Source organism: Gadus morhua, chromosome 17 (genome assembly GCF_902167405.1).
Source record: "Gadus morhua chromosome 17, gadMor3.0, whole genome shotgun sequence".
Classification (NCBI taxonomy): Eukaryota; Metazoa; Chordata; class Actinopteri; order Gadiformes; family Gadidae; genus Gadus; species Gadus morhua.
Window position 1 is genome coordinate 9619909 of NC_044064.1, and position 25287 is coordinate 9645195.

Here is a 25287-nt window from a genome sequence, read left to right on the forward strand (position 1 = left end):
GTTGTTTTGTTCGATCTCCATCTCCTACTGGAAAATGTGTCCTTGAGCAATGCACATTACTCCTAGCTATTCCCGATAAGATGTTGTCGGCTGTTTATTTCAGTCTAAGAGGTCAAGAATAATAAACTCCACCACAAGCACAACAATAAACAACTACCAACCACCAACTTCCACCTCCACCAACCACCAATCCAACCTCCACCACCATTGCCCACCACCACCCTCATCTCCTCTCCATAAGAACCACCATCACCAACAACCCATCTCGATTAGACTCACCAACACCACCACCAACCTCCACCTATACCAACCACCAATCCAAACGACAACACCATTAAACCCACCTCCACCACCATCCCATCTCCATTAGACACACCAACAACAACACCAATCCCTTCTCCATTAGATGCACCACCACCATCCTCACCCCTTTACCACCACCACCAGTAGAACAACATTCCCCATTCCCTACCATCAATCCAACCTCCTCCCGCCCTCCGCCAAGACCACCCACCCAATTTCTATCGCCATGACATCACCTTCTTCACCACCGACGGATCCACGTCCTCTAAAGCTAACTAAAAGATTGACAGTAACAGCCCATATGAGCGCGACTACGCTAACTGTTTTCCGGGCCTCTACAGACGAGAAGCCGGAGGAGAAGTGGATGGTGCTGGACGGGCCGGTGGACACTCTGTGGATCGAGAGCATGAACTCTGTGATGGACGACAACAAGGTGCTGACTCTCATCAACGGAGAGAGGATCTCCATGCCTGAGCAGGTGAGCACCTGGGAGGGGAAGGGGGTTCCAGTGGATAGAAGCAGCTACTTGGAAATAAGTTAGTGTTGAGGGTTTACCTGAGGGGAACCCTCTCTGGGGGATCTAGTTCCAATTGTGTCAGTCATAACCACTTTTTTCTTGACTTTATTTTTGGTTGAAATAATGTTTTTCACAACATCCAGCCAGGGGCTTTAATACTCATTGATGATGAATCCTGTCACTTCTTTGGTTTCATTCTCAGGTCTCCTTGCTGTTCGAGGTGGAGGACCTGGCGGTGGCTTCCCCGGCCACGGTGTCCCGTTGTGGGATGGTCTACAACGACTACACCGACCTGGGCTGGAGACCCTACGTCCAGTCCTGGCTGCAGAGGAGACACAAGGTACATCCTACGTTTGTCTCCAAGTGCATGTATCCAAATGTACGTGACCTCGCCAGGTTATTTACAGCGATGCGATTCTCTCCACAGTTATGTGGCCTGTAATGAAAATATGATTATACAAAATTAAGTTAGAATAGCTTAACAAAATACCGCTGTGCTATGCTATTACAGAGATTTGATTAGTAGATGACTGATTACTTGCTGTAAAATGACTAAGTGTGCCGCATTTGGTTCAACAGCACCTCATTAAAAGTGAAGTTGCCACAAGCACCCACACATTATCATCACAAAAAGTAGTATATACCACCCTTACAGTATTAGTATTATCGTGTTATCTTCCCCCCACACACCCATCATCCCCTCCTCACATCCAACGTCTCCCCTCCACCTCACCCTCCCCCCTTAACCCTGGGTGATGCCCTGCAGGCGGAGCTGGAGCCCCTGAAGCGTCTGTTTGAGAAGTACCTGGAGAAGACCCTGCTGTTTAAGAAGAGCTCCTGCAAGGAGCTGGTGTCCATCACAGAGCTGAACGGAGTGGCCTCCCTCTGCCGCCTCTACGACGCCCTGGCCACGCCCGACAACGGGGTGAGGGACCCTTGGTGACTGCCGGACTGTTTTGTTGATGGGTTCCTTTGTTTCTTTGAGGTTTTCTCATCTTGGAATACCTGGAGGTATCAGGCCATCTGGCTGCATTCATGGTTGGAGAGTAGTTGACCTCCAAATTTATGTACAGCAGACCCGTTGAAGCAGGCAGTCGATCGGTTCTATTATTATTATTATTATTATAGTAATACAAATAAATTCAAATAATTCTGAGCCGCGGTAAAAATAAATTCTTCCTGAACATTTTTAAATCATCAACCCAACAATGTTTTTTTTCCCACCTTGAGCAGGGGACACAAATTACATACCCAAGACATCGAGGAAGTAGCGAGAAGTTTCTGCGTAAACCTAAACTTTTCCACGCTTCCCAATTACTCTATTATTTACATAGTGCTGAGCAGCTCCCCTCCGCCGATACGGAGGCGGAGAGCACAACAAAGGCTGCTAATCTCGTATTTATTCCGTAGCCGACACACCTCAGAGCGCGGCTGCCTCACCTGTTCTCGCCAGCTCTGAAGTTTACAGCTTGTGGAGCTGGAACGTGTGTGTAATGGCAAAGTAGCGCCGGAGATGGGAAGGGGAAGGCAGGCGACTTTTCTTCTTCACATTTAGATTTTGATCCTTTAGCTTTCTCTCGTCGCGATCGCGTTGTCCCAGTGCGTCATGGAGCGCCTTTGACTCCCGCTGTGGCTTGGTGTAAGTCTGCCTACCTTGATGGTGAAACAAAGCATTTCATCTCTGTCTGCTCTCTCTCTCTGTCGCTCCCTCTATCTGGCAACGTTTGTCTTTCACACGGGCTTACCCGCACATGAATATCTCCTCCTTTTCCACACCCCCCCCCCACACACACACACACACCTCCCCCTCCATCTTTGTGGTATTCTTAGATATGCTGTGAACCTAACTCATAACCTGAGTTTTTTTCACGTACGAAAGAGATGCTCATCCAGTATCTCAGGGAAAGAGGCACAGTGTTAAAGTTTTATGTGGAACGTTAGTACCGTAGTTTGTTTTAATTTGTAGTTTGGTGTTTCGTTGTACATGCATGTACTTTCGGAGTTCATTCATTGTTTAAATAAGAAAAAGATAAGTCATCGCAACGCACTTCATTCAAAATCACTTATTTAATGAAACATTTTCAAAAACAATTTAAAAACTGTCACACAGAGCACAAGATGGTCGTCATTCTAAAATTGACGTTCACATAACAGAACTCGAGGTGACATTGAATTTGCACTTCAAGTTTAACCGCTTCAAAATTCTTGTGTTTAATGAATAAATTACAATACTGATGCCTTAACAAACGGAGCAAAGATGTAAAAAACATTGGCTGGCTTGATTCTTTATTCGGTCACGGTCTTGGAAAATGGATGTGCGGCTCATTATACAGAGATGCCTACAAAGTTAAGCCGTGGTAGTTTGCCCTCACATCTTGAGACAGAGCACCTGGAACGGGATGCTCCTAATGTGCGTCATTGGTGGGCGAGAGGGCGGGACTCCGAGCATGCTTGTGCGGGAGAAATTTTAAACTGAGGAACATGGGTTCAGTGTCGATAGAAAGTCCACATTGAGTCTCCTTGACTTTGTGGTTGTTCTTCTTGTCATGTGCGTGTTCTTCTCGCTCCTTCTCGGGACGGGCAACCTGCGAACACAGCTTATAGGAAGCAAGAGGCAGGAAATTGCATCACAGTTTCCGGCCAGGATGAAGCTACGACTCAGGATCCTCTCTCAGGCAAGGTCAAAACGAAAGTGAGGTTCAATAACCTCCATGTGCCCCGCTCTCTCTCCCTCTGCCCCCCCAGGTGAACCCTGCCGACACGGAACACTTCCCTCACATGGTGGAGCTCTGGTTCCTCTTCAGCCTCATCTGGTCGGTGGGCGCCTCGGTGGACGAGGACGGACGCAAGAAGATGGACAACTTCCTGCGCGAGATAGACGGCACATTCCCCACCAAGGTCCCTATAAAGATGAAACACACACACACACACCGTCAACAACACAATTGATACCGCAATTGTGTTTACCATATCTTTTGTTATGTTTTGTTAATTAACTTTTTTTAAAACCTGTAAAGAAATGCATTATGAGTGTGTGTTGTAGACGCGGACAGTGTTAGTGATGATGAGGTGACAGTAAAACACTGATAGCAACACTGTCTGGTAACAGAATGTATCCCCACATGTTAACATGCTACTTGTGGTTCAGGACACTATCTACGAGTACTACGTGGACTCCAAGAAGAAGACCTGGGCTCCATTCGAGGGTCAGCTGTCTAAGGGCTGGCGATACCCTGCCAAGTAAGGACCTGAACCTGGGAACCTTGTGTGTGTGTGTGTGTGTGTGTGTGTGTGTGTGTGCGTGTGCGTGTGTGCGTGCGTGCGTGCGTGCGTCCTTGAGTGTCCTTTTGTCCCATGCCATTTGTGATAGTCCCTCATAAGGATGGCCTCACTCTGTGTTTTCCAGGGTTGATTGACTATTGTGCATGGTAGAGATTGGCAGGGGCTTAGCCATTCACCGTTCTTAATGTGCTGTCCCAGAATGTTTCTCCAGAAGTAGCATAGCAGAGTTGCAACTACGCGTTATGTCCCCCACTGTTGGCTTGGCTGACGCAATTCAAACCTACCTTAATCACCAGTCCTGCTTTTAAAAGAATAGACAAAAGGAAACCAAAGAAAAAACGTATTCTCAGCCTCAAGGCTCCACTGCAAGTAGTTAGACAGACTTATTTATCTTAACAGATTTTGCCCCTAAAGGTACTTCTGTTCTGTACAGTAATACCCATTACAATATACTCTTAACCCTGTCTTGAGTTTTATTTTGTATCACTTTTATCCTCTTACCTCTGCTTTATCTTACCGCTGCTCAGCTAATCTCATCTCTTACCATATTCTGCCTCACCACATAATTTAACTATCAAACCATTCTCTTTCTCTCTTATTCTTTTTCTTACTCTCTCTCTCTCTCTCTCTCTCTCTCTCTCTCTCTCTCTCTCTCTCTCTCTCTCTCTCTCTCTCTCTCTCTCTCTCTCTCTCTCTCTCTCTCTCTCTCTCTCTCTTTATCTTTAACCTTCCTGTTCTGTCCTCAACAATACACCATACTGCGTTCTCCTTCCTTGTCCTTACTCTTCCCTTTCATTCTCTCTTCTCCTTTGTTACGCTGTCATACTTTTTACTTTTAAATCTTTTATGCTTTTTCCATATGTGCTCTGTGTATTTTTACTTCCTATATTCACTGCTGCTATTTCAACCAATTGCACAATTATAAGTGAGTACTTATGGTACAGTTAATAATTTCCCATTTTTGGCATTTACCGTATATGTACATATTTTCCGTTAACTTAAAAATATCAAGATTCTCCCCAAATGTTCTCTTCGTGAATATTGACAGTTGAATATCATTTTTACAATAAACCCTACCTCAACTCGCCTCCGCTAAATAATTAAACTATCCTTGCCTTACCATACTTTCCCTTTCCATAGTTTACCTCAACTCACCTTACCTGACCCTACCTTACTTTCCCTCACCTTAGGTCCCTCACAGAGAAGCTTAACTTAAAATCAATTATCATCCTATGACCTCACCTCGACCTACATGACCTCACCTGAACCTACATGACCTCACCTCGACCTACAAGACCTCACCCTACCCTACAAGACCTCAGCTCACCCTACATGACCTCACCTCACCCTAAAAGACCTCACCTCACCCTAAATTACCTCACCTCACCCTACATGACCTCACCTCAACCTACAAGACCTCACCCTACCCTACATGACCTCACCTCAACCTACAAGACCTCACCCTACCCTACATGACCTCAGCTCACCCTACATGACCTCACCCTACCCTACAAGACCTCACCTCACCCTACATGACCTCACCCTCCCTACATGACCTCACCTCACCCTACAAGACCTCAGCTCACCGCACAAGACCTCACCTCACCCTACATGACCTCACCCTCCCTACATGACCTCACCTGAACCTACATGACCTCACCTCACCCTACATGACCTCACCCTACCCTACATGACCTCACCTGAACCTACATGACCTCACCTCACCCTACATGACCTCAGCTCACCTCACCCTAAATGACCTCACCTCACCCTACAAGACCTCACCTCACCCTACATGACCTCAACCTACCCTACATGACCTCACCCTACCCTACAAGACCTCACCTCACCCTACATGACCCCACCTCACCCTACATGACCTCACCTCACCCTACATGACCCCACCTCACCCTACATGACCTCACCTCACCCTACATGACCTCACCTCACCCTACATGACCTCACCTCACCCTACATGACCTCACCTCACCCTACATGACCTCACCTCACCCTACATGACCTCACCTCACCCTACATGACCTCACCTCACCCTACATGACCTCACCCCCCCTTACCATGTCCTTCTCCTCCCACAGCGCTCCGTTCTACAAGATCATGGTGCCCACGGTGGACACGGTGCGCTACAACTTCCTGGTGGGGGCGCTGGTGGCGGGCCAGTACCCGGTGCTGCTCACCGGACCCGTGGGCACGGGCAAGACCTCGGTGGCCCAGGTGGTGCTCCAGAACCTGGACCCCTCCAAGTGGGCCGTCCTCACCATCAACATGTCCTCCCAAGTAGGGCCCGCGTCAGGACGCCGTGGTGGCGATGTCGTCTCTGTATCTTAAGGGTGTCCATGAATAGCTTTGTGTGACCGCCTTTCCCTTGGAGATGAATGTCTCTGTAATAGATACGGGGGGTATAGCTGCTCATTCTACCTGAACCCAAAACTGTCTCTGTCTAGAGGGGAATGTGGCGGCCATTAGCCAGACACCACAATGTTCCCTGGAGCCCCGAGAGTCTTCACTGTTGAACGTTTTTAAACAGGAAGTTTAGTCTTACGTAACGTGCCCTCTTAACCTGTCAGACAGGTTTAATGCAAGCTTTTTATCACCCCCCCCCCCCCCCACCCACACACACACACACGCACGCACGCAGGCACGCACGATCGCACGCACGCACGCTCATCACAGTATGAGCTGTGGCCATGCAAAGTTGATGGCAGGTGTTTGAGTGCAAGTGCGAGTTTTTGTGTGTGTGTGTGTGTGTGTGTGTGTGTGTGTGTGTGTGTATGTGTGTGTGTTTTGAGTGAGTGAAGGTGATTGGTGTGTGTGTGTGTGTGTGTTTTGAGTGAGTGAGGGTGATTGGTGTGTGTGTGTGTGTGTGTGTGTGTGTGTGTGTGTGTGTGTGTGTGTGTGTGTGTGTGTCGTCCGTCTCCAGCCGCCGTCACGCGCCACACTCTAAATAGCCTGCCATCTTGGAGCGCTACAATTAAAGAGCGGGAGAGAGAGTGTGGCTCCAAGGGGCCACAATTAGGGCTGAGTCACCTCAGCAGCGCTCTGGCCCATTATGAAGCTCTATTAGAGAGCCAAGGAAGATGGAGCCACTTATCAAGCAGGCCACCATAGACACACACACACACGCACAAGCACACACACACACACACACACACACACACACACACATGAGCACAAGCACTCACACACACTAGAGCACGAGCACACGCCCACACAGAAATAAAAACACAAACGTACATAAATACACACATCTAAACACATACACCATGATACACATACACATAAATACACACGCACACGTAAAAACACACTTGTATAGACACATTCATAAATGCACGCACACACACACACACACACAAACACACACACACACACACACACACACACACACACACATAAATACAGACATCACACCCACATGCACACACAAATACACACACACATAATTTCACAAGTACACACACAGAAACATCATCTCTCTCACACACATATGCACGCACGCACACACACACACACACACACACGCTTCCCTACACCCAGTCTCTGCATCATCACCATCTGTCTGAGCTCCACGCCCCCTCCTCCTCCTCCTCCTCCTCCCCCACATTCATCACCATTACGCCGCAGTTTTACCCCAGCAACTACTCTCCTCTCCTCGTGTTGTTTAACTCTCTCTCTCTCTCTCTCTCTCTCTCTCTCTCTCTCTCTCTCTCTCTCTCTCTCTCTCTCTCTCTCTCTCTCTCTCTCTTCCTCTCCCTCTTTCGCTCTCTCTCCATCTCTCTTGCTCCCCTTCCTATCTGCATTTAGGGAATGAACTTTCTATATGTATACAGCATGGTTTTGTCCAGGAGATATTGATTTGCTCATATACAGGATTGTATATGTATGCATCTGTGTGTGTTCTCGTTCTCCTCCTCCTCCTCTTTTCTAGTCCCTCATTCTACACCCTTCCCCCTTCCTCCCCTCTTCCCCTCCACCTCTTCTCACCTCTGTTTGTGTCTCTTCTCATCTATTCATCTTCCTCTCAGGTCCTTTTAGCACTTTCTGAGTGGTCACCCCCCCCTCACCCTCCCCTCTCATTCTCTCTCTCTCTCTCTCTCTCTCTCTCTCTCTCTCTCTCTCTCTCTCTCTCTCTCTCTCTCTCTCTCTCTCTCTCTCTCTCTCTCTCTCTCTCTCCTCCACATAATTTCTCACATCCAGTGCTTATCTTAGCCAATTTGCGCCATTTTCTGCCGGGAGCCGCCGCCATTTTGCCATCATCACCAACACGCTGTTACTCATCGCATGCTCGCAATCACCCTTGTTTTCTAATGTCTCTCGGCCAGGCTCTTCTTTTTATTTCTGTCTCTGTCTCCTGCACTCTCTCTGTGGCTGTGTGACTCACGGCTCTTTTTCCAATAACCCTCTCTCTCGCTCTTTCTCTCTCTCTCCCTCTCTCTCCCTCTCCCTCTCTCTCTCTCTATTTCTCTCTCTCTCCCTTTCTCTCTCTCTCTCTCTCTCTCTCTCTCTCTCTCTCTCTCTCTCTCTCTCCCCTTCTCTCTCTGTGTCTCTCTCTCTCTCTCTCTCTCTCTCTCTCTCTCTCTCTCTCTCTCTCTCTCTCTCTCTCTCTCTCTCTCTCTCCCCCTCTCTCTCCCCCTCTCTCTCTGTGTCTCTCTCTCTGTGTCTCTCTCTCTCTCTCTCTCTCTCTCTCTCTCTCTCTCTCTCTCTCTCTCTCTCTCTCTCTCTCTCTCTCTCTCTCTCTCTCTCCTGTGTGTCTCATTCAGAACAGTAACTTGCATGAGGGAACATTCTGTGTTGGTTGTTGAAGGACTACCACCTGAAGTGTGTTTGCGGAAATGTTTCTCACACACACACACACACACACACACAGACGCACGCACGCACACACACACACACACACACACACACACACACACACACACACACACACACACACACACACACACACACACACACACACACAAACACACACGCATTACTGGAAGTATTATTTGCCTTGGTTGATGAAGTTGGGTTGTGGTGTTCAGGGTAACAGTGTTAGCAACGCTTTTGTCTGGATAGAAACTTATTTTTTAAGTCTCTTTGATTCACATTCAAACACATCGTCGGGATGCTTTTGCTCTCTCTCTCTCTCTCTCTCTCTCTTTTTCTCTCTCTCTCTCTCTCTCTCTCTCTCTCTCTCTCTCTCTCTCTCTCTCTCTCTCTCTCTTTTTTTCTCTCTCTCAATCTCTGTGCCTCAGTCTATCTTCATCTCTATCTTATCTAATCTCCCTTTTTCTGTCTCTGCCCTCTCTCCCTCTCTTTATCGGTCTGTCACTCACCATTTATCTCCCGCTATCTATTTCTATCTGTCTCTATTCATTCAATTCAATGGGCTTTCTTGGCATGGGAAACGTACATTTAAATTGCCAAAGCACATGAAAAGCCTCTCTCTTCCCTACGTCTCTCCCCCCCCCCCCCCCTCCCCCCCGCCGATCAGACCACCTCCAGCAACGTGCAGGCCATCGTGGAGAGCCGCGTGGAGAAGCGCACCAAGGGCGTGTACGTGCCCGCGGGGGGCAAACGCATGCTGTGCTTCCTGGACGACCTCAACATGCCCGCGCACGACGGCTTTGGCTCCCAGCCGCCCCTGGAGCTGCTGCGCCTCTGGGTAGACCACGGCTTCTGGTACGACCGGCTGAAGCAGACCCTGAAGTGTGTCAAGGTGAGGGGCCGCGGGGCGCAGGGGCTCAACACCAGTGAAGAGAGGTCTGACTTGACTCAATCTGCCGGTTTGATTCTGACCGCAGGGCTGTACTACGTTTCATCTCCTCTTCTACTTGTGTTCTCTCGTCAGTGTCCCGCTGCCCTCAAAGTTCTGTACAAATATATATTTTTAAATGTAGAGTGAATTATTTTTGTCTTCTATGGCATTAGTTACCAGCCTCCCTAGGCCGAATTATACTCCTCTGTTGAAAGGCTGCCATGGGACCCTACAATTCTGCTTTAATCATGCTGCGAAAACTCTGGTGAAAGTCGCCAAAAATCTGGGGATCTTTATGATGTGAAGATGATGAACATCTGAGGTGAACCTCCTCAACCGGTCTTATAAATGAACGGGGAAACGTATCCGGAAAGCCGCTGTGCCTGCATGTAGTGACATGTTTGGAGAGGTGCATGTAACCTCATGTGTAAAGCCTTTGTGGGCTGTGCTAGTGACCAAGAGACCAACGGCCGACCTATGGTGTCTATCCCATGCAGCGGTACGCTTTGGCCTTCATTGTCCTTTTCACTCAATTTCCCACCTGATCACCCTGCATCTCTGTGACCTTTTCTGTTCTAGGTGTTTCCTTTGGGGGCCATTCTATGTAAGATATAAATGATGTAGGGTGTGCGTCCGCGCATCACTGCAAGATCATTAAGCGTCTCCTGGATGTCTGTGTGAGGGATTTTTATTGGCTTGTTGTCAACGTGGACGAGCATTTGGATGTTAACCGTTCGACTGCCCTTAATCACCACTCTGAAGTGATCACTTTGGTGATGAACTGGTTGCATTCATTCGCTTAACTGAGTGTGTGTGTGTGTGTGTGTGTGTGTGTGTGTGTGTGTGTGTGCGCGTGTGCGTCCGTGCGTGCGTGTGTGTGTGTGCGTGACATCAGGACATGTTCCTGCTGGCATCTATGGGGCCCCCTGGTGGAGGAAGGACCCACATCTCTGCTCGCTTTCAGAGTCGATTCAACCTCATCAACATGACTTTCCCACACGTAAGTCCCCACCACTCTTTTCCACCTCGTTTCCTCTGCTCTCTATCTTCTCCTGTCCTAATTATTCGTATTCTCTCCTATTCTCACCTCTTTATGCCTTGGAAATGTGTTCTCCTGAAAATATCGATATAAAGATAATATTTCCTTGTTACAATGAAACCTTATGCCCTCTCGTTTAGCAGCAGTCAGACACTAGCTGGATGACTTTTGTTATAATTCGGGTATCAGTGGCTGTTTTCATCAGTCAACTGGCTAAACGTGTGTATGAAATTCTTCATCCACAATGTTGGCCCCGCGTTCAGCATTCACCTGTGGATAGGTGGCCTATATGGATGTGGATCGAGACATCTTGTGTTATCAATTATTGTTCAGAAAAACCTGTAACGATGACATCTAAGATGGCTAGGCTGTTCGTTGGGAGATCAGTATATGCAGATCCTCCGTCTGCTCTGTGCTGCTTCCATCCCCTCCACGACACCCTCTCTCTCTCTTTCCCCCGCGTGTCTATTTCCTCTTTTTTTCCCGACTCTTCTTGCCTGCTGGAACACGCCTTCAGCTGTCTACAGAGTCAGTCAGACCTCCTTCCCCTGCTATGAGTAGGACCGCCTGTGACAGCTCCTCTACCTCCTCCACCTCCTCCACACCTCCGTCCCTCCATCCTCCCTCGCTCATCCTCCTAACCTCCCCGGTCCATTTCCCCCTCAGCTCTCTTATCCTTTGGTCTTTATGTTTACTTATTTATATACAACGTCCCCGCCATCACTCTTACCTCCAACCCTCCTCTGTTCCCTTTGCGTCGTGGATGAGCTTTCTCTCGCCCTGCCCGGCGCTATTATGAGTGTTATTATTTCCAGTGTTATTACCAACAAATAACATAATAAGCTGTAGCCAGGGCCCAGGAGATTGCCTAGTTGCAGCCTGGTGCATTTAATTAAATGAGCCTCATACAACCATTTAGATCCACCTCTCTTTACTGCACACTGCCTTCCTCCACCTCCCCTCATCTCCTTACCTTTTATATCAGCATCTCATTGTCACTCTCTCTGTCTTAGCCTCTCTCTCTGTCTCGTAGTCTCTCTCTCTCTCTCCCCCTCTCTCTCTCTCTCTCTCTCTCTCTCTCTCTCTCTCTCTCTCTTCAGTGGTGCATGGCCCCTGGTGGCGCCCGGCGGTTGCGGTCCCCTTCCCTCCTCTCTCCCTGAGCTTTTATCCTGCTCCGACGACCCGCTCATTTCATATATTTTTTTCCCCCTGCTCCTGCGTTCGCTTTCAATCCCGTCGCACCGGCATTACCCTGATTATGATTATAGCCATGATGATCACGATAACCAGGGCCAAAAATTGCACGCACTCTCTCCCGCTCGCTCTCCACTGATTTCCTCACTCACTCTCCCCTTCCCTCTCCCTCTCCCTCTCTCCCTCTCTCTCCCTCCGTCTCTCCCTCTTGCTCCATCTCGGTTCTTGCACTCAGAAAAACATGATTGACCGAAAGGCAGCCCGCGAATCCCCTCCTTTCAAACGTTTTTTCCACTATACCTTTCGCTCAGTCTTTTCTTTTCTCCTTTGTTTTACTCTTTCTACCCCTCCCCCCCTCCCCCCCACTCCTCTTTTACATTCATTACTCATTTCTCATTTCTCTTCGTCTCTCTAACCCTCCTCTTGTCTCCTTTTTTTAGGCTTTTTCAATTCCTCTCCCCCTCCCGTCTCTTTCATCTTCGTTGTTGTGGTCCTTTCAATGTTTCCTGGTCCATCTTCAATCCACTTGTAGCCCTCATCTCTCGCCCTCTCTCTCTCCTCCTCTCTGGCTCGCCATCTCTTCAGGCCCCTTATTAGTTCCAACTTCTCAGCCTATATCTATATCCTTCTGTTTCTCTTTCTATATATCTCTCGCTCTCTCTACCACTTCATCACTCTCTCACTCTCCATCTTCCCTTCCACTTGCCTCCTCGACTCTTCCTCATCACTCAACACAGAAAAAGTATGTTTTGCGTCCTTAAAGAAATGTCCAGGGTTCTCATTGCGTTCAGGAATATAAACAACCAGGTGCTTGTCTTGCCTCTTAACTCTGCCAGATAGGGTGTCTTGGAATGGCATTGCAGCCCTGCCCACTCCCTCACCACCCTTTCCTCATACTCATTCACCACTTGGAAACGATATATGCTCTTTTTTTGCTGGCTTACGTCGGCGTCAGCCTCAATCCCATTTACTGCTATTGCATGAACGCTTAGTACACCTCCAAATTGATACAACATCTACAGGTGTGTTAGGTAGCTTATTATTTATCATTATGGTGGCACGATAGTAATAGATAGTTGACGGCTTGGGTGAAATGGTACCCCATTCGATCCCAAATATGCCCTACCTGCCTACTACACTACGTAAACCTGAAATGTATTCTTTGGTGTTGAATCTCACGGATAGGACTGACAAAATGGGAAAATGCTAACTGACTAAAGGGTATTAAATCCAACATTTCCAGGACTCTCAGATCAAGCGCATCTACGGCACCATGATCAACCAGAAGCTGCAGGAGTTTGGGGAGGAGGTGAAGCCCATCGGAGCCATCCTGACCCAGGCCACGCTGGAGCTCTACGACGCCGTGGTGGTCCGCTTCCTGCCAACGCCGGCCAAGATACACTACCTCTTCAACCTTAGGGACATCTCTAAGGTACACACACACACACACACACACAAACACACACATACACACACACACACACACACACACACACACACACACACACACACACACACACACACACACACACGTCATCTATGGGCGTGTGTTCCAACATCAGCCCTTAACCTGATTGCCATTGAGGCACAGTTGGTCATAAAACACAAAAACATAAAAAAAAAGTTTAGTGATGGGGACAGGTGGGAATGCAACTTGTACGTGTTTTGCTCTCATCAAAGGAAATTATCATTATAAAGTTTAAATAAAATGTTATACCATACCAGATAGTCATGTGTAGTGTAGTGCTAATTTCATATTAGTTCTGCAGTCATGTTATTTAATGATGTTTTCATTAAAACCCAAACAAGCAAATGATGTTGTATAATGTATGATGCATAATGTATCATATATAGTTTAGTGTAGACATATCAATAGAGAGACAGATGTGTATTGTATTGCATGGGTGATTTGTTTTAGTGTCAAAGCCTTGGTCTTGAGGAAACGGAAGCACATGCACAGACCCACACACACCTCTTGTCTCAGTCCATCTATATTGAGTGCAAGGAGAAAATGGTTCTATTACTTTTTATATATCCCTCAATCTCATTCAAATTCAAATTAAAATTGTTTTTTATTAGCGCTAATGGAGAGGACGCACTCTGCCGAAACATTTACAATATAACCAGGGTAAATACATACAGAGTGTGAATTTTTAATGAGCAATATTCCACTCATATAAATAGGTTGTTGAATATTTTACCTTACAGGGATAAGAAAAAAACATTTGAATATGAATGGGTCTGTATTTCCTTAATGGATTCCCCCCCGTCACACACACACACAAACACCCCTCTCTCTATCTCTATGTCACTCTCCTGCTAACACTCTCGGTATCTCTCTCTCTCTCTCTCTCTCTCTCTCTCTCTCTCTCTCTCTCTCTCTCTCTCTCTCTCTCTCTCTCTCTCTCTCCTTCCTAGGTGTTTCAGGGTCTCCTGCGAGCCCACCGAGATGTCCATGACACCAAGCAGAGTATAACTAGGCTGTGGATCCATGAGTGCTTTAGGTATAACCCCCCCCCACCTCTCCTCCCTCTGTCTCCCTCTCTCTCGGTCTCTCCGTCTGTCTATTTGTCCTTAAAGGTCCCATGGCATGCTACTTTATGGCTGCTTTAATATAGATATTAGTGGGCCAGAATAACAGCCACTACGAGCCAGTCGCACATTGAGCTTTCCCCAAACACGCCATTTCGGTGTCTGTAGCTTTAATGTAAATGAGGAGGAGAGAGGCGGGTCAAGGAGCAGGGCGGGGTTGTGGCCCTGAGCAGCTTGCGGCCACGGTACCGTGCGCTCTTTTTACAGTGGATGTATTGCAATGGCGAGGCGCACACAGCTTTTGGTCGTGTTCTGTAAGTATTCTAGAACACTCCGGGTGCTCCGGCGGGAGTCCTGGAGCTCTTTATCTAAATAATATCATATTATACATAGATATCTATATCGTATAATATATATTATCATGGCCAAAGCTGTGTGTGCCTCCAGACGATATTATGAATCTCAAACGACTGCGTCGGGTTCTCCGACGTCTTCCACATCCTTCTGAAGTAGACTGAACCGCGACATGGAGGAGAAAGGGATTGTTGCCCGCGTATGTCTCCCGCCGGAGCCCCGCTGTCGAGGCACCACCGCCTCAGAAACGGTCAGCGTGCCTCGCGGCGGTGGTGCCTCGCGGCGGTGGTGCCTCACGGCGGTGGTGCCTCGCGGCGGTGGTGCCTCGTGGCAGCGGGCAGTGGCGCTCCGGTGGGAGACAATGGCGGGCATCAATCCCTTTCTCCTTCATTTAGCGGTTCATGTACTTCAGGGAGTCAAAGCCAAAGTTCCTTTCCCCCAATTCCTTCTCAACCATGGCTGAGATAACCCCCACTACGAGTCTCGTTGTGGAAATACCAAAGACATCAGAGAACCCGACGTGTTATGCGCCATAACACCAACAGCAAAACAATTATCCAAATAACAAAGAAGTGTGCAACACTTGCGTTAAAGTGTGTGTAATCACACACACACACACACACACACACACACACACACACACACATGTGGCGCTCGCACGTCGTAGCTCATTCTCTCATTGGTGGGCCAAATTCTCTGAGAAAGGGGAGGTAGCTTGGCCCCTTATGACGACGTATGGGCCCACATTCCAAATCAGCGAGCCTGAGCTTCCATTTTTTCAAGGGCGAGCAGGATACCTAGTGCTCGTTTTGCTCCGAACGCAAGTTTTAGCCACTGGGGGACCATAGGCAGGCTAGGGGAACTCATATTGATGTTAGAAACCTCATAAGTGAGATTTTCATGGCATGGGACCTTTGACTTTCTTTCACGCTGCCTCTATATATGATTCTAAACCCTGTCTAGTTTTACAATACTATAGTATTGTGGCGTACAATCTGCTCATCTGCTTAGGTTTGCCTAACCATCCTGTTAGCATGTATGCTACATGCATGACCATAATGTATATGCATGCTATGTACTCACGTAAAAGCTACATGCTTACATTCGTTGTATAATGCTACATTCTTACATACATGCTACATGTTAGCGCTGTCTTGTAACAAGTAATCGTTATGTCACGCCGCATTAATCGTTGAGTGCCAGCGATCCATACGTAAATGCATTAGGGTCTGGCCTTGACACTCCTATAGGCAATCTATCCTCGCCCTTCTCCCCAGGCCCGGCCAATCAATCCTGGAACATGCTGGGTCCATTGCACCATGCAGATACCTTGTATATTGACCACAATACCTGTGGGATATCAGTAATGTTGCTCATCTCAGCTAGAATCCCTCACAGACTGTTTTGTTTAAAATAACACAGAAGTCACCTATTTCTCACACCTACTGTGTGAAAAATAAATGTGGGGAAATATGAGCTTAGCGTGATAATATGGCACTGTTTCATTAGATGCAGCTGCAGTTCATTTCCACATGCTTTGATTTATTTTTCTCACCCATTCATCCATTCCTGGCTGGAAGGAAGACAAATGCGGGTTCATTTCAAAATAGATGTCGCACTAGCAGGAGGAAAGGTGCTGGCGCCCCCACGCAACACGCAGCCCCACAGATACAGGACTCCATCATTAGTCCACAAATGGCTATTTATTATCGGCTAAGGACCGCCATCAATTCTTTATCAAAGTGCAATTGTGTGTCTCTCGGAGGAAGGGCCGGCAGATCGATGCTGGCTCATTCCCACATGCGTGGTGTCCCCGTGGCCGCACGTCCAATACCCATTCATCTGGGTCATTTCCTCTTAAACTCCTTCCAGAAGAAACCGACTGATGATCAATATCTTACATTGACATTTGCGGTGTGCCATTATGCAGAGGGACATGCTTCTAATGCCTGGTAAATCTCTGCCATGATCATATCTGCCATGATAAACCAGAGATGATGTGCTTTGGAGAATAGACTCACTGATACATCATATTTACCAAATAATATGCAAAAAACAACAATAACAAGTGTGTGTATATTTATATATATATATATATATATATATATATATATATATATATATACACAGTTTGAGTAGTCGAGATGTGCACTTTGACATGTGTATGCAATGCACAATAAGTGTGTTTTAGTTTGTCGTCTTTCAGATCCTAACGTTGTCGGTTCCCGTCGTACTCCACCTCACTTTGTCACCGCTGCTGTTGATGCATGTGTCAGGTTCAGTTGCTGAAGTTGGTTGAAAGAGTCCTGCCTTGTCATATATAATGTTTTATGTGTTTTATGTTGTTTTTTTGCCCTTCTTTTGATGGTTGTTTTTGAGCGATGCTCGTTGAAGTACCGTGGCGGGTCGGAGTGTGTACTTCACCTGCCCACACAGACTGCTCTGGTCCCCACTTTGTCTCTTTGTCCTGATTGTCTCTCTCCCACCGCTATATCTCTCGCTTTATGTGTGTTTCTCTCTCTCTCTTTCAACCCTCTCTCTTTATCTCTCCCACACCTCCCTCTATCCCCCCTTTGTTTATTCTCCTGTATTGTAGGCTGTCTTTCTTTCTCATTCAGTTTCATCGTCTAGGTTTTGTTTGCCGTGAACATACTAAAATAATATCTACCTTACTCAATTTTATTTTCATTTTAGATTTAAATCTCTCCCCTTCTGTGTTTTAGGGCTGTGCAGCTACATGGCTCTGCTATTTTTACATGCCTCGCTTTATCAAACAAGATGCAAAAACATAGAAATAATAGCAATAAGAGCTAATACAGCAGAACCCAAATAATAATAATAATGCACATCCCAATAATAGACACACCAATAACTTCTCATTATTGTGATGCATGAAGATGATGCATGGTGCTGTCATTTTATTTAATGGTGCATATATTTATTTTGTATTTATTGTTGATAATGTGTTGCATTTATCATAGACATGAACTGTGTGTGTGTGTGTGTGTGTGTGTGTGTGTGTGTGTGTGTGTGTGTGTGTGTGTGTGTGTGTGTGTGTGTGTGTGTGTGGATGCATTCATGTGTGGTTGTGTGTGTGTGTGTGTGTGTGTCTATCGGTGATGCATGTGTTAGAGCGTATGTGTATAGGTGTGTGTGTGTATTCATGTGTTTGTGTGTGTCCATGAGTGTGCTCATGTTTGAGTGTGTGTGCGTGTGTGTGTGCATTTTAGAATGTGAGTGTATGTGTATTCACGTGTGTTGTGTGTGTGTGTGTCTCAGGGTGTTCTCCGACCGCCTGGTGGACAGCAGCGATGCGGAGGCCTTCGTGGGTCTGATGGCGGAGAAGCTGGGCTCCCTCTTCGACCTCACCTACCCCAGCATCTGCCCCAACAAGATACCCCCTGTGTTTGGTACTGAGACCACCGCTGCTGCTGAACACATCAACACTATTTCAACATCCAACAAAACACAGGAGTCCCTACCTAATAGACATATACATTAGTAAACACGCACATGAACACACTTAATGCACAATATGTAGACACAATGAAACACACACCGATATGACATAGTGATGAATGGCTTCGCAGATTGATTGATTGATTACTTGATAGTCATCACATTTAATCACCGATTGTAGTATGGATGAGTGTGATTAGAGAACTGATGGATGGGCGGCCACTACAGGAGTGACAAGTGTTTGTGTGTGTCTGTTGACGTGTGTATAAACGTGTGCGTGTTGATTCGATTGTGTGCGTTAGTATGTGTGTTTGTGGGTTGATGATGGGCGGCAACTACAGGAGTGACAAGTGTTTGTGTGTGTCTGTTGACGTGTGTATAAACGTGTGCGTGTTGATTCCATTGTGTGCGTTAGTATGTTTGTGTGCGTGGGTTGATGTGTAAGGTGTGTGTTCCTCAGGGGACTTCCTGAAGGAGCCCCGTGTGTACGAGGACCTCCAGGACTCCAAGAGGCTGAGGGTCTTCATGGAGAGCCAGCTGGAGGACTACAACCTGACCCCCGGCACCGTGCCGATGGACCTGGTTCTGTTCAGAGACGCCATCGAGCACAGTACGACCTGGCACACACACACACACACACACACACACACACACACACACACACACACACACCACACACACACACACACACACACACACACACACACACACACACACACACACACACACACACACACACCTATCCCATACACAAACACACACACAGAAACTCACACCCACATACACACCGAACACACACACACCCACACACGCACATACAAGGCTAGTAGCCCAGGCTCCACAAAGCCCCACAAATACCTTGTTTTTTCGCCGGACGATGTTTCCGACTGAGCCTAGCCTCGCCATTATCTTGCACTCGCTCTCTCTCTCTCGCGCTCTCGCGCTCTTGTTCTTGTTCTCTCTCTCTCTCTCTCTCTCTCTCTCTCTCTCTCTCTCTCTCTCTCTCTCTCTCTCTCTCTCTCTCTCTCTCTCTCTCTCTCTCTCTCTCCCTGCATCCCTCCCCCCAGCCTGCCGGTGCGCTCTATTCACGCCCGGCGATCAATAGCCTCAGCCACTCCTCATTCACTCCATTCTCCGGGCTCGCCGTCTCCCTCCAGACTCCCGCTAGTATTTTTGGCACGTTCATTATTTCCTCTGCTTCCTCCTCCGTCTCCCTTTCTCCTCGGTTTGCCTCTCTCAGTGTGAGCGCTCCTTTTGAAGGGAGGCGCGGCGCGGCGCGGATACTAAAAGCCTGCGTGGTGTCAACATATATGACCGGGCCCCGGGCTCTGTGTCAATACCCCACACCACCCTCCGTACCGCCGCATTAGTGGAGCCCCCCGCACGGCACTACTGTGGGGGGCGGGGGGGTGGGTGTGTGTGAGGGGGAGGGGGAGGCTGCGATGGAGGTGTATGTGCCACGTGTCACCTTGTTTGTTTGCGAGGGTAGATGATTAGATGTTATTAGTGTTGCGTGCTGGGTGTGGATGCTGTGTGTATGTGTGTTGGGGCGAGGGGGGGACTTCAGAGATATATTTGCTTGAGTGTGTCACCTTGTTTATTTGTTTAGATGAGTGAAGGTTATTAGTTTATCTCGCTGTGTGTGGGTGCTATGTGTGTGTATGTGCCCAGTGTGTCTTTGGTGTGGGTGTGTGTGTGTGTGTGTGTGTGTGTGTGTGTGTGTGTGTGTGTGTGTGTGTGTGTGTGTGTGTGTGTGTGTGTGTGTGTGTTGGCAAACTGTGTTTGTGTTGTGAGTGTGTGTGTGTATGTATGTGTATGTTTGTGTGTAAATGTGTCTCCTTGTTGACAAAGGTAGATGAGTGGATGTTATTACTGTATCCCGCTGTGTTTGTGTGTATCTGTGTATGTGTACCCTTGTTTATGAAGATGATAAGGATTAGATGAGATTATACTTCTGATTTATGGCTTGCATATGACTGTGCGTCTGTGTGTGTGTGTCCAAACACTAAAGTCTCTGCGAGCAAAGAATCAGAAGAGACTCTGGGCCATAACTATACAGACAGACACAATGCAGGTTGAAAAAGCAGCTGGGAGACAAGGCCTCAAATGGCACCCATTAAACACTCCCCAGCATCATTTAAATGGCTTGAGATGAAGTGGAGAACTCGAATTCTCTTGTTAGCTCTCTGGTCAGAAGAGGCTCATCCACTTGTACTCTAACCGGGCCTGTCTTGCCCGGTAGACGGGATTCAATCTCCGGCTTGCGAGCGGATGCTAATGAAATGGATGGACTCACATTACCTTGGAAACCAAACCGAGATAGGAGACAGGAGATCATTGATGTGCGATGGGCATGGGAGGCACAGTGTAAAATGGAACAGGTCCCGGAGCCTTCGCGTGGAATTTATAGTGCCAAGGAGCTGGGATGAAAAATAGATTTCCATCCCTCTCTCCGGGCATGAGGCTTCGTCGGGGCTCCTAATTATTCTTTGTTTTCCCGCTCTCGCGAGGACCCGCCTCCCTCGTGGGGACCGGGAAGTGTGCCGTCTCTCCAGGTCCTCGCCCAGACTCTGAGCCAGCCCCCCCTCTGTGTTTACTACCCATGCAATCCTCTGCCTCAGCGTGAAGCCCTACCTGCATACAAAATGAGCTTGGCCCCGAAACATGAGAAATCATCCCGCCGTGTGGGTGGGTGGGTGTTTGCGAACGTTTGAAACGTTTGTGTGCGATCGTGTGTGTCTAGGTGTATACGTCCTAGACAACCGATTGTGCACCGTTTGCTAAGATAAGACGTAGGATACGATTTATTTGATCAATCCCAGACAGGGATTTTGTGCCTCACAACAGGAGTGCATCGCAATTATACAAATTAAAAAAGAGATACACGTTTAAAATGAGAATGCATTTGCAAAAAACTGATACAGTATATACCTAATATGAAAAGTAGAAATGTATACTTCAAGGTCCCATATTATACCACCATGTGTGAGTGTGATTAGCCATTACAAGCCGTTTAGAAAATCTTCCTCTTCCTGTGTTTTAGTGACATCACAGGTGGACGTGTCCACCTAGATGTGAGCCTGATATTTCAGTCTAACAGCATACTCAGTGGACTGTAACAAACCTTGCTCGTCTATCCGTCATGCGTCTAGGTTGACACGCCCACTTGTGATGTCACTAAAACACAGGAAGATGCAGATTTAAAAAAAAACGGCTTGTAATGGCTATTCACACTCACACCTGGTGGTATAATATAGGACCATTAAAGTAATCTAGAAATATATGTAAACGCTAAATGGTTCCATATTGGTATTTTAAACTTGCAGACATTGACCCCGTTGTGCTGCGTCTCACTGTGTGGGGTTGTGTATGTGCTTGTCCTTCCCGCCAGTCACCCGAGTGGTGCGTGTGATCAGCCAACCCCGGGGCAACATGCTGCTGGTGGGCGTCGGCGGCTCAGGACGCCAGAGCCTGTCCAAGATGGCCGCCTCCATCTGCACCTACCAGGTGTTCCAGGTGGAGGTCACCAAACAGTACCGCAAGATGGAGTTCAGGGAAGGTGAGGCTGGGAGAGGGGCGCTGTTACCTTAGACCCCGATGACATACAATGTGTCATACGGCGGCAATTTCTCATTTTAATTCAAGGGAACTAAACGTATTGCGCACTGCTTTGGCATTGCTGAGGGGCTGGAGTTGTTGGTGCCCACGCCTACCTGAGATAAAAATAACGCTTACAGACAGGTTTCAACGTGATCGGCCCCTTATTTGGTAAGAACGTATCCATGGGACCTTGATCACCTCACAGGAAATCTCCTTATGCGGTCTTAGCTTCTCAATTTGAGATGCGAGCCATGCATCCAGATGACCATGAATAAGTATTCATTAGTAAAAATACTATGTGGTGTGATTGCTAACTTATAACTATTAAAGTTCTTAAAAGTGGCCCTGCCTGATGAAAGCAGTGGACTCAAATGTTCTCTGAAATTCTGAGGAGCCATCATCCATCATTTGTAAAATTAAAGATCTCCATCTGGATGGATTTAAAATCATCCAGATAACGCTTGAGTCTGTCAATAAAAAACAGAAGGTAATTACGGCTTCTCTCAAGAGTTGTTTGTAGGGGAAAAAAAACACAGACCTGATAGTCTGGACGGATTAAAATCAACTGTTGAGTTTGAAAATATTTAACAGGCCTCACCCGCACCCTGGAGAAGAGGACACGCTACAAATATGAATGAGCACTGCATAATTAAAATGATTAATGTCATTAGTGTTATGATTACAATGCACTTTTCATTTAGTCCAAATTACACAGCACTCAACAAACCAAAAAGGGGGGGATGTTGTAGTTGTGTCAACTTTATTCACATAGCCCTTAATCACAGTTCGAGGCCTCAAGGGAGCTTGTATCGCGGGCGTCCACACACTCTGCTATCGGAGGCACAGTAGCCGACGACAAGACCTAGGCTAATACATGGATCAGCATCCTGCACACAGAAACGTCTTTTAAAAGATCTCCGGTATCTCCCCGTGAGGAGAGGGCCCAGGCTCGGGGGAAGAAAATCAATTTATAGCCATTAGGGTTTGATCCGCCAACACAGCAACATTTGTTTAGCACATAATTGCGGTGAATTATGTCTGCCTCGGCTGTCTGAGCATTGAATATTAATAGTTTCAGACGGTGGGCCGTATGCTGCTGATCCGCACGCTAAAGGAACACTTCAAACAGCCCCCGTTTGTCACAGTTATCTGCTGTCACCCCGTGTTTGTTTCCCCCCCGTTACGAGTTCCCACCCCCCACCCCAGCCCCCCACCACACCAAATGCATCTTTGTTTCCGGGAGCTTAATGGCTGCAAATTGACATTTTGGATGTCGGAGGCAAGGGGTAATTCTTATTTATTCGTCTCTGTCAGATGATCAAGCCAGCGCTTGTTTTTCATAACCCTTCATCGACCCGTAGAGAGATATCAAGCAGCCACGATTCCACACTTCAGTTCCACCCGCTCAGCAGTTTCCTTCTCTCCCACTGTCCTGATCCAAGATTCACCAGACTGCCTTGCTCATGGGAACCGAGGCACCAAGGGGCAACACTTCAGTGTGATTGAATTTCACCCTGACGTTTAATCTTTTCTCATCTTTTTCTGGATGCCTTGGCAGGTTTGTTTTTGGCAGCATAGTTTTAAAAGAGATACTTTTATGTATTCACTTTAAATATTTTCTCCTGTCTTTGTACTATTTACCTTTAGTCAAGCAACTTTAACGACAACAATCTCCCTGCAAGAAATCTTGACACAAGCTATACCTGAGACGGTTCCTTGAGCGGAGGAGAGCACTTCCACGCATCAGCCAATGCTTTGTGTTGTGCTTTGTTCAGACATCAAGAAGCTGTACAGGCAGACGGGCGTGGACGACCTGCCCACGGTGCTGGTGTTCAGTGATGCCCAGATGGTGGAGGAGTCCTTCCTGGAGGACATCAACAACGTGCTGAGCTCTGGGGAGGTGCCCAACCTCTACAAGCAGGACGAGTTTGACGAGGTCACCTAATCTGTCTGTCTGGATGTCTGTCTATCTGCCTGTCAATCCACCTGTCTGCCTGTAAAGTTACTGCACGCTCTCTTTCCCTCTCTCTCGCTCTCGCTCTCTCACATGATAATTACACAAGTGAAATGCACACAAGTTTAATGATGCAGTACAGTTTAGTACTTGTGGCTTGTGGAGGCCAAGGATTTAGGTCAAGAGAAAAGTATTCTCTCTCTCTCTCTCTCTCTCTCTCTCTCTCTCTCTCTCTCTCTCTCTCTCTCTCTCTCTCTCTCTCTCTCTCTCTCTCTCTCTCTCCCCTCCTCCTCCGCCATATAAGTATACTTAAACAAGCTGTAATAAAGTCAATTTGTTGGTTATGTATGTTCTCCTCCAATCAACTCTTTCTATCACGCTACTTTTCTCCCAGTTCCACATTAAGCCATCACACCACAGCGCTCCTGTCGCCTCCTCTTGACAGCTCAGCCTACTTAACACAACACACAGCATGCCATCACTCCCACATGTCTCATTAACCATGTTCTCTCAGGACATGCAATGTCTGATTGAAGTGTTTCCACGGCGATATGTGTGAGTGTGTGTTTCTGTACCTCCTCCAGGTGTGTGGAGCCCTGTCAGAGTCGGCCAGGAAGAACGGGGTCCTGGAGACTCCGGACTCCATGTTCGCCTATCTGATCGAGAGGGTCCGGAACAACCTGCATGTGGTGCTTTGCATGAGCCCCGTGGGGGAGCCCTTCAGGTACTGGAGGAGGGAGGGGACTAACCCTTCCCCCTATCTTCTCCTCCCCTCTACTCCTCTTTGCTCTGTGCATATGCTCCCCTTGACTCACCTCTTGTCCTCTCTACTCCCCTCCCCTCTGCTCCTCTCTATTCCTCACTACAAGTCCCCTCTACTCTCCTCTATGCATCTCCTTTCTTCTCCTCCCCATCTTCTCTCCTCTTCCTTACTTCTCCCCTTTTAAATCCTCCTCCTCTCTTCTCCACTCTGCTCTCTCCCCCTTCTCATCCCCTCTCCCCTCTCCGATCGTCTCCCCCCTTGCTCCTCCTCTTCTCTGTTGTGTTTGATGAAACCTTCCTTGCCGTCTCGCACCTCGCTCCTTCTCCGCCGACCCCGGTTGTTCGACGCCAGTAATAAAGAAAGAGGGCGAGAGGGGAACAGAACAGACGAGCTATCTTGCCTCTCAACCGCGCAATTACGGAGACGGAGGGGTGCGTCTCCGCCGTGCTGTCCTGACCTCCATCATCCGCCGCGCCTGGCTCAGCATCGAGCCGCCGAACGCCGCTCCTCGACCCGCGCCCCGCGAGCTGCC

At 47.7% G+C, this 25287-nt stretch overlaps 1 protein-coding gene across 1 annotated transcript in view; it reads left to right on the forward strand.

Moving 5' to 3' along the window:
- dnah2 (dynein, axonemal, heavy chain 2) overlaps positions 1-25287 on the forward strand; it is a 186475-nt gene that overhangs the window by 113093 nt on the left and 48095 nt on the right. The window contains exons 40-54 of the mRNA XM_030338322.1: positions 645-781; positions 1023-1160; positions 1587-1745; positions 3566-3718; positions 3969-4060; positions 6199-6397; positions 9597-9821; positions 10756-10860; positions 13337-13525; positions 14512-14597; positions 18259-18389; positions 18899-19048; positions 21830-21997; positions 23814-23974; positions 24577-24716. Coding sequence (XP_030194182.1) covers positions 645-781; positions 1023-1160; positions 1587-1745; positions 3566-3718; positions 3969-4060; positions 6199-6397; positions 9597-9821; positions 10756-10860; positions 13337-13525; positions 14512-14597; positions 18259-18389; positions 18899-19048; positions 21830-21997; positions 23814-23974; positions 24577-24716 — 2233 coding nt within the window. The remainder of the gene's footprint in view (positions 1-644; positions 782-1022; positions 1161-1586; positions 1746-3565; positions 3719-3968; positions 4061-6198; positions 6398-9596; positions 9822-10755; positions 10861-13336; positions 13526-14511; positions 14598-18258; positions 18390-18898; positions 19049-21829; positions 21998-23813; positions 23975-24576; positions 24717-25287) is intronic.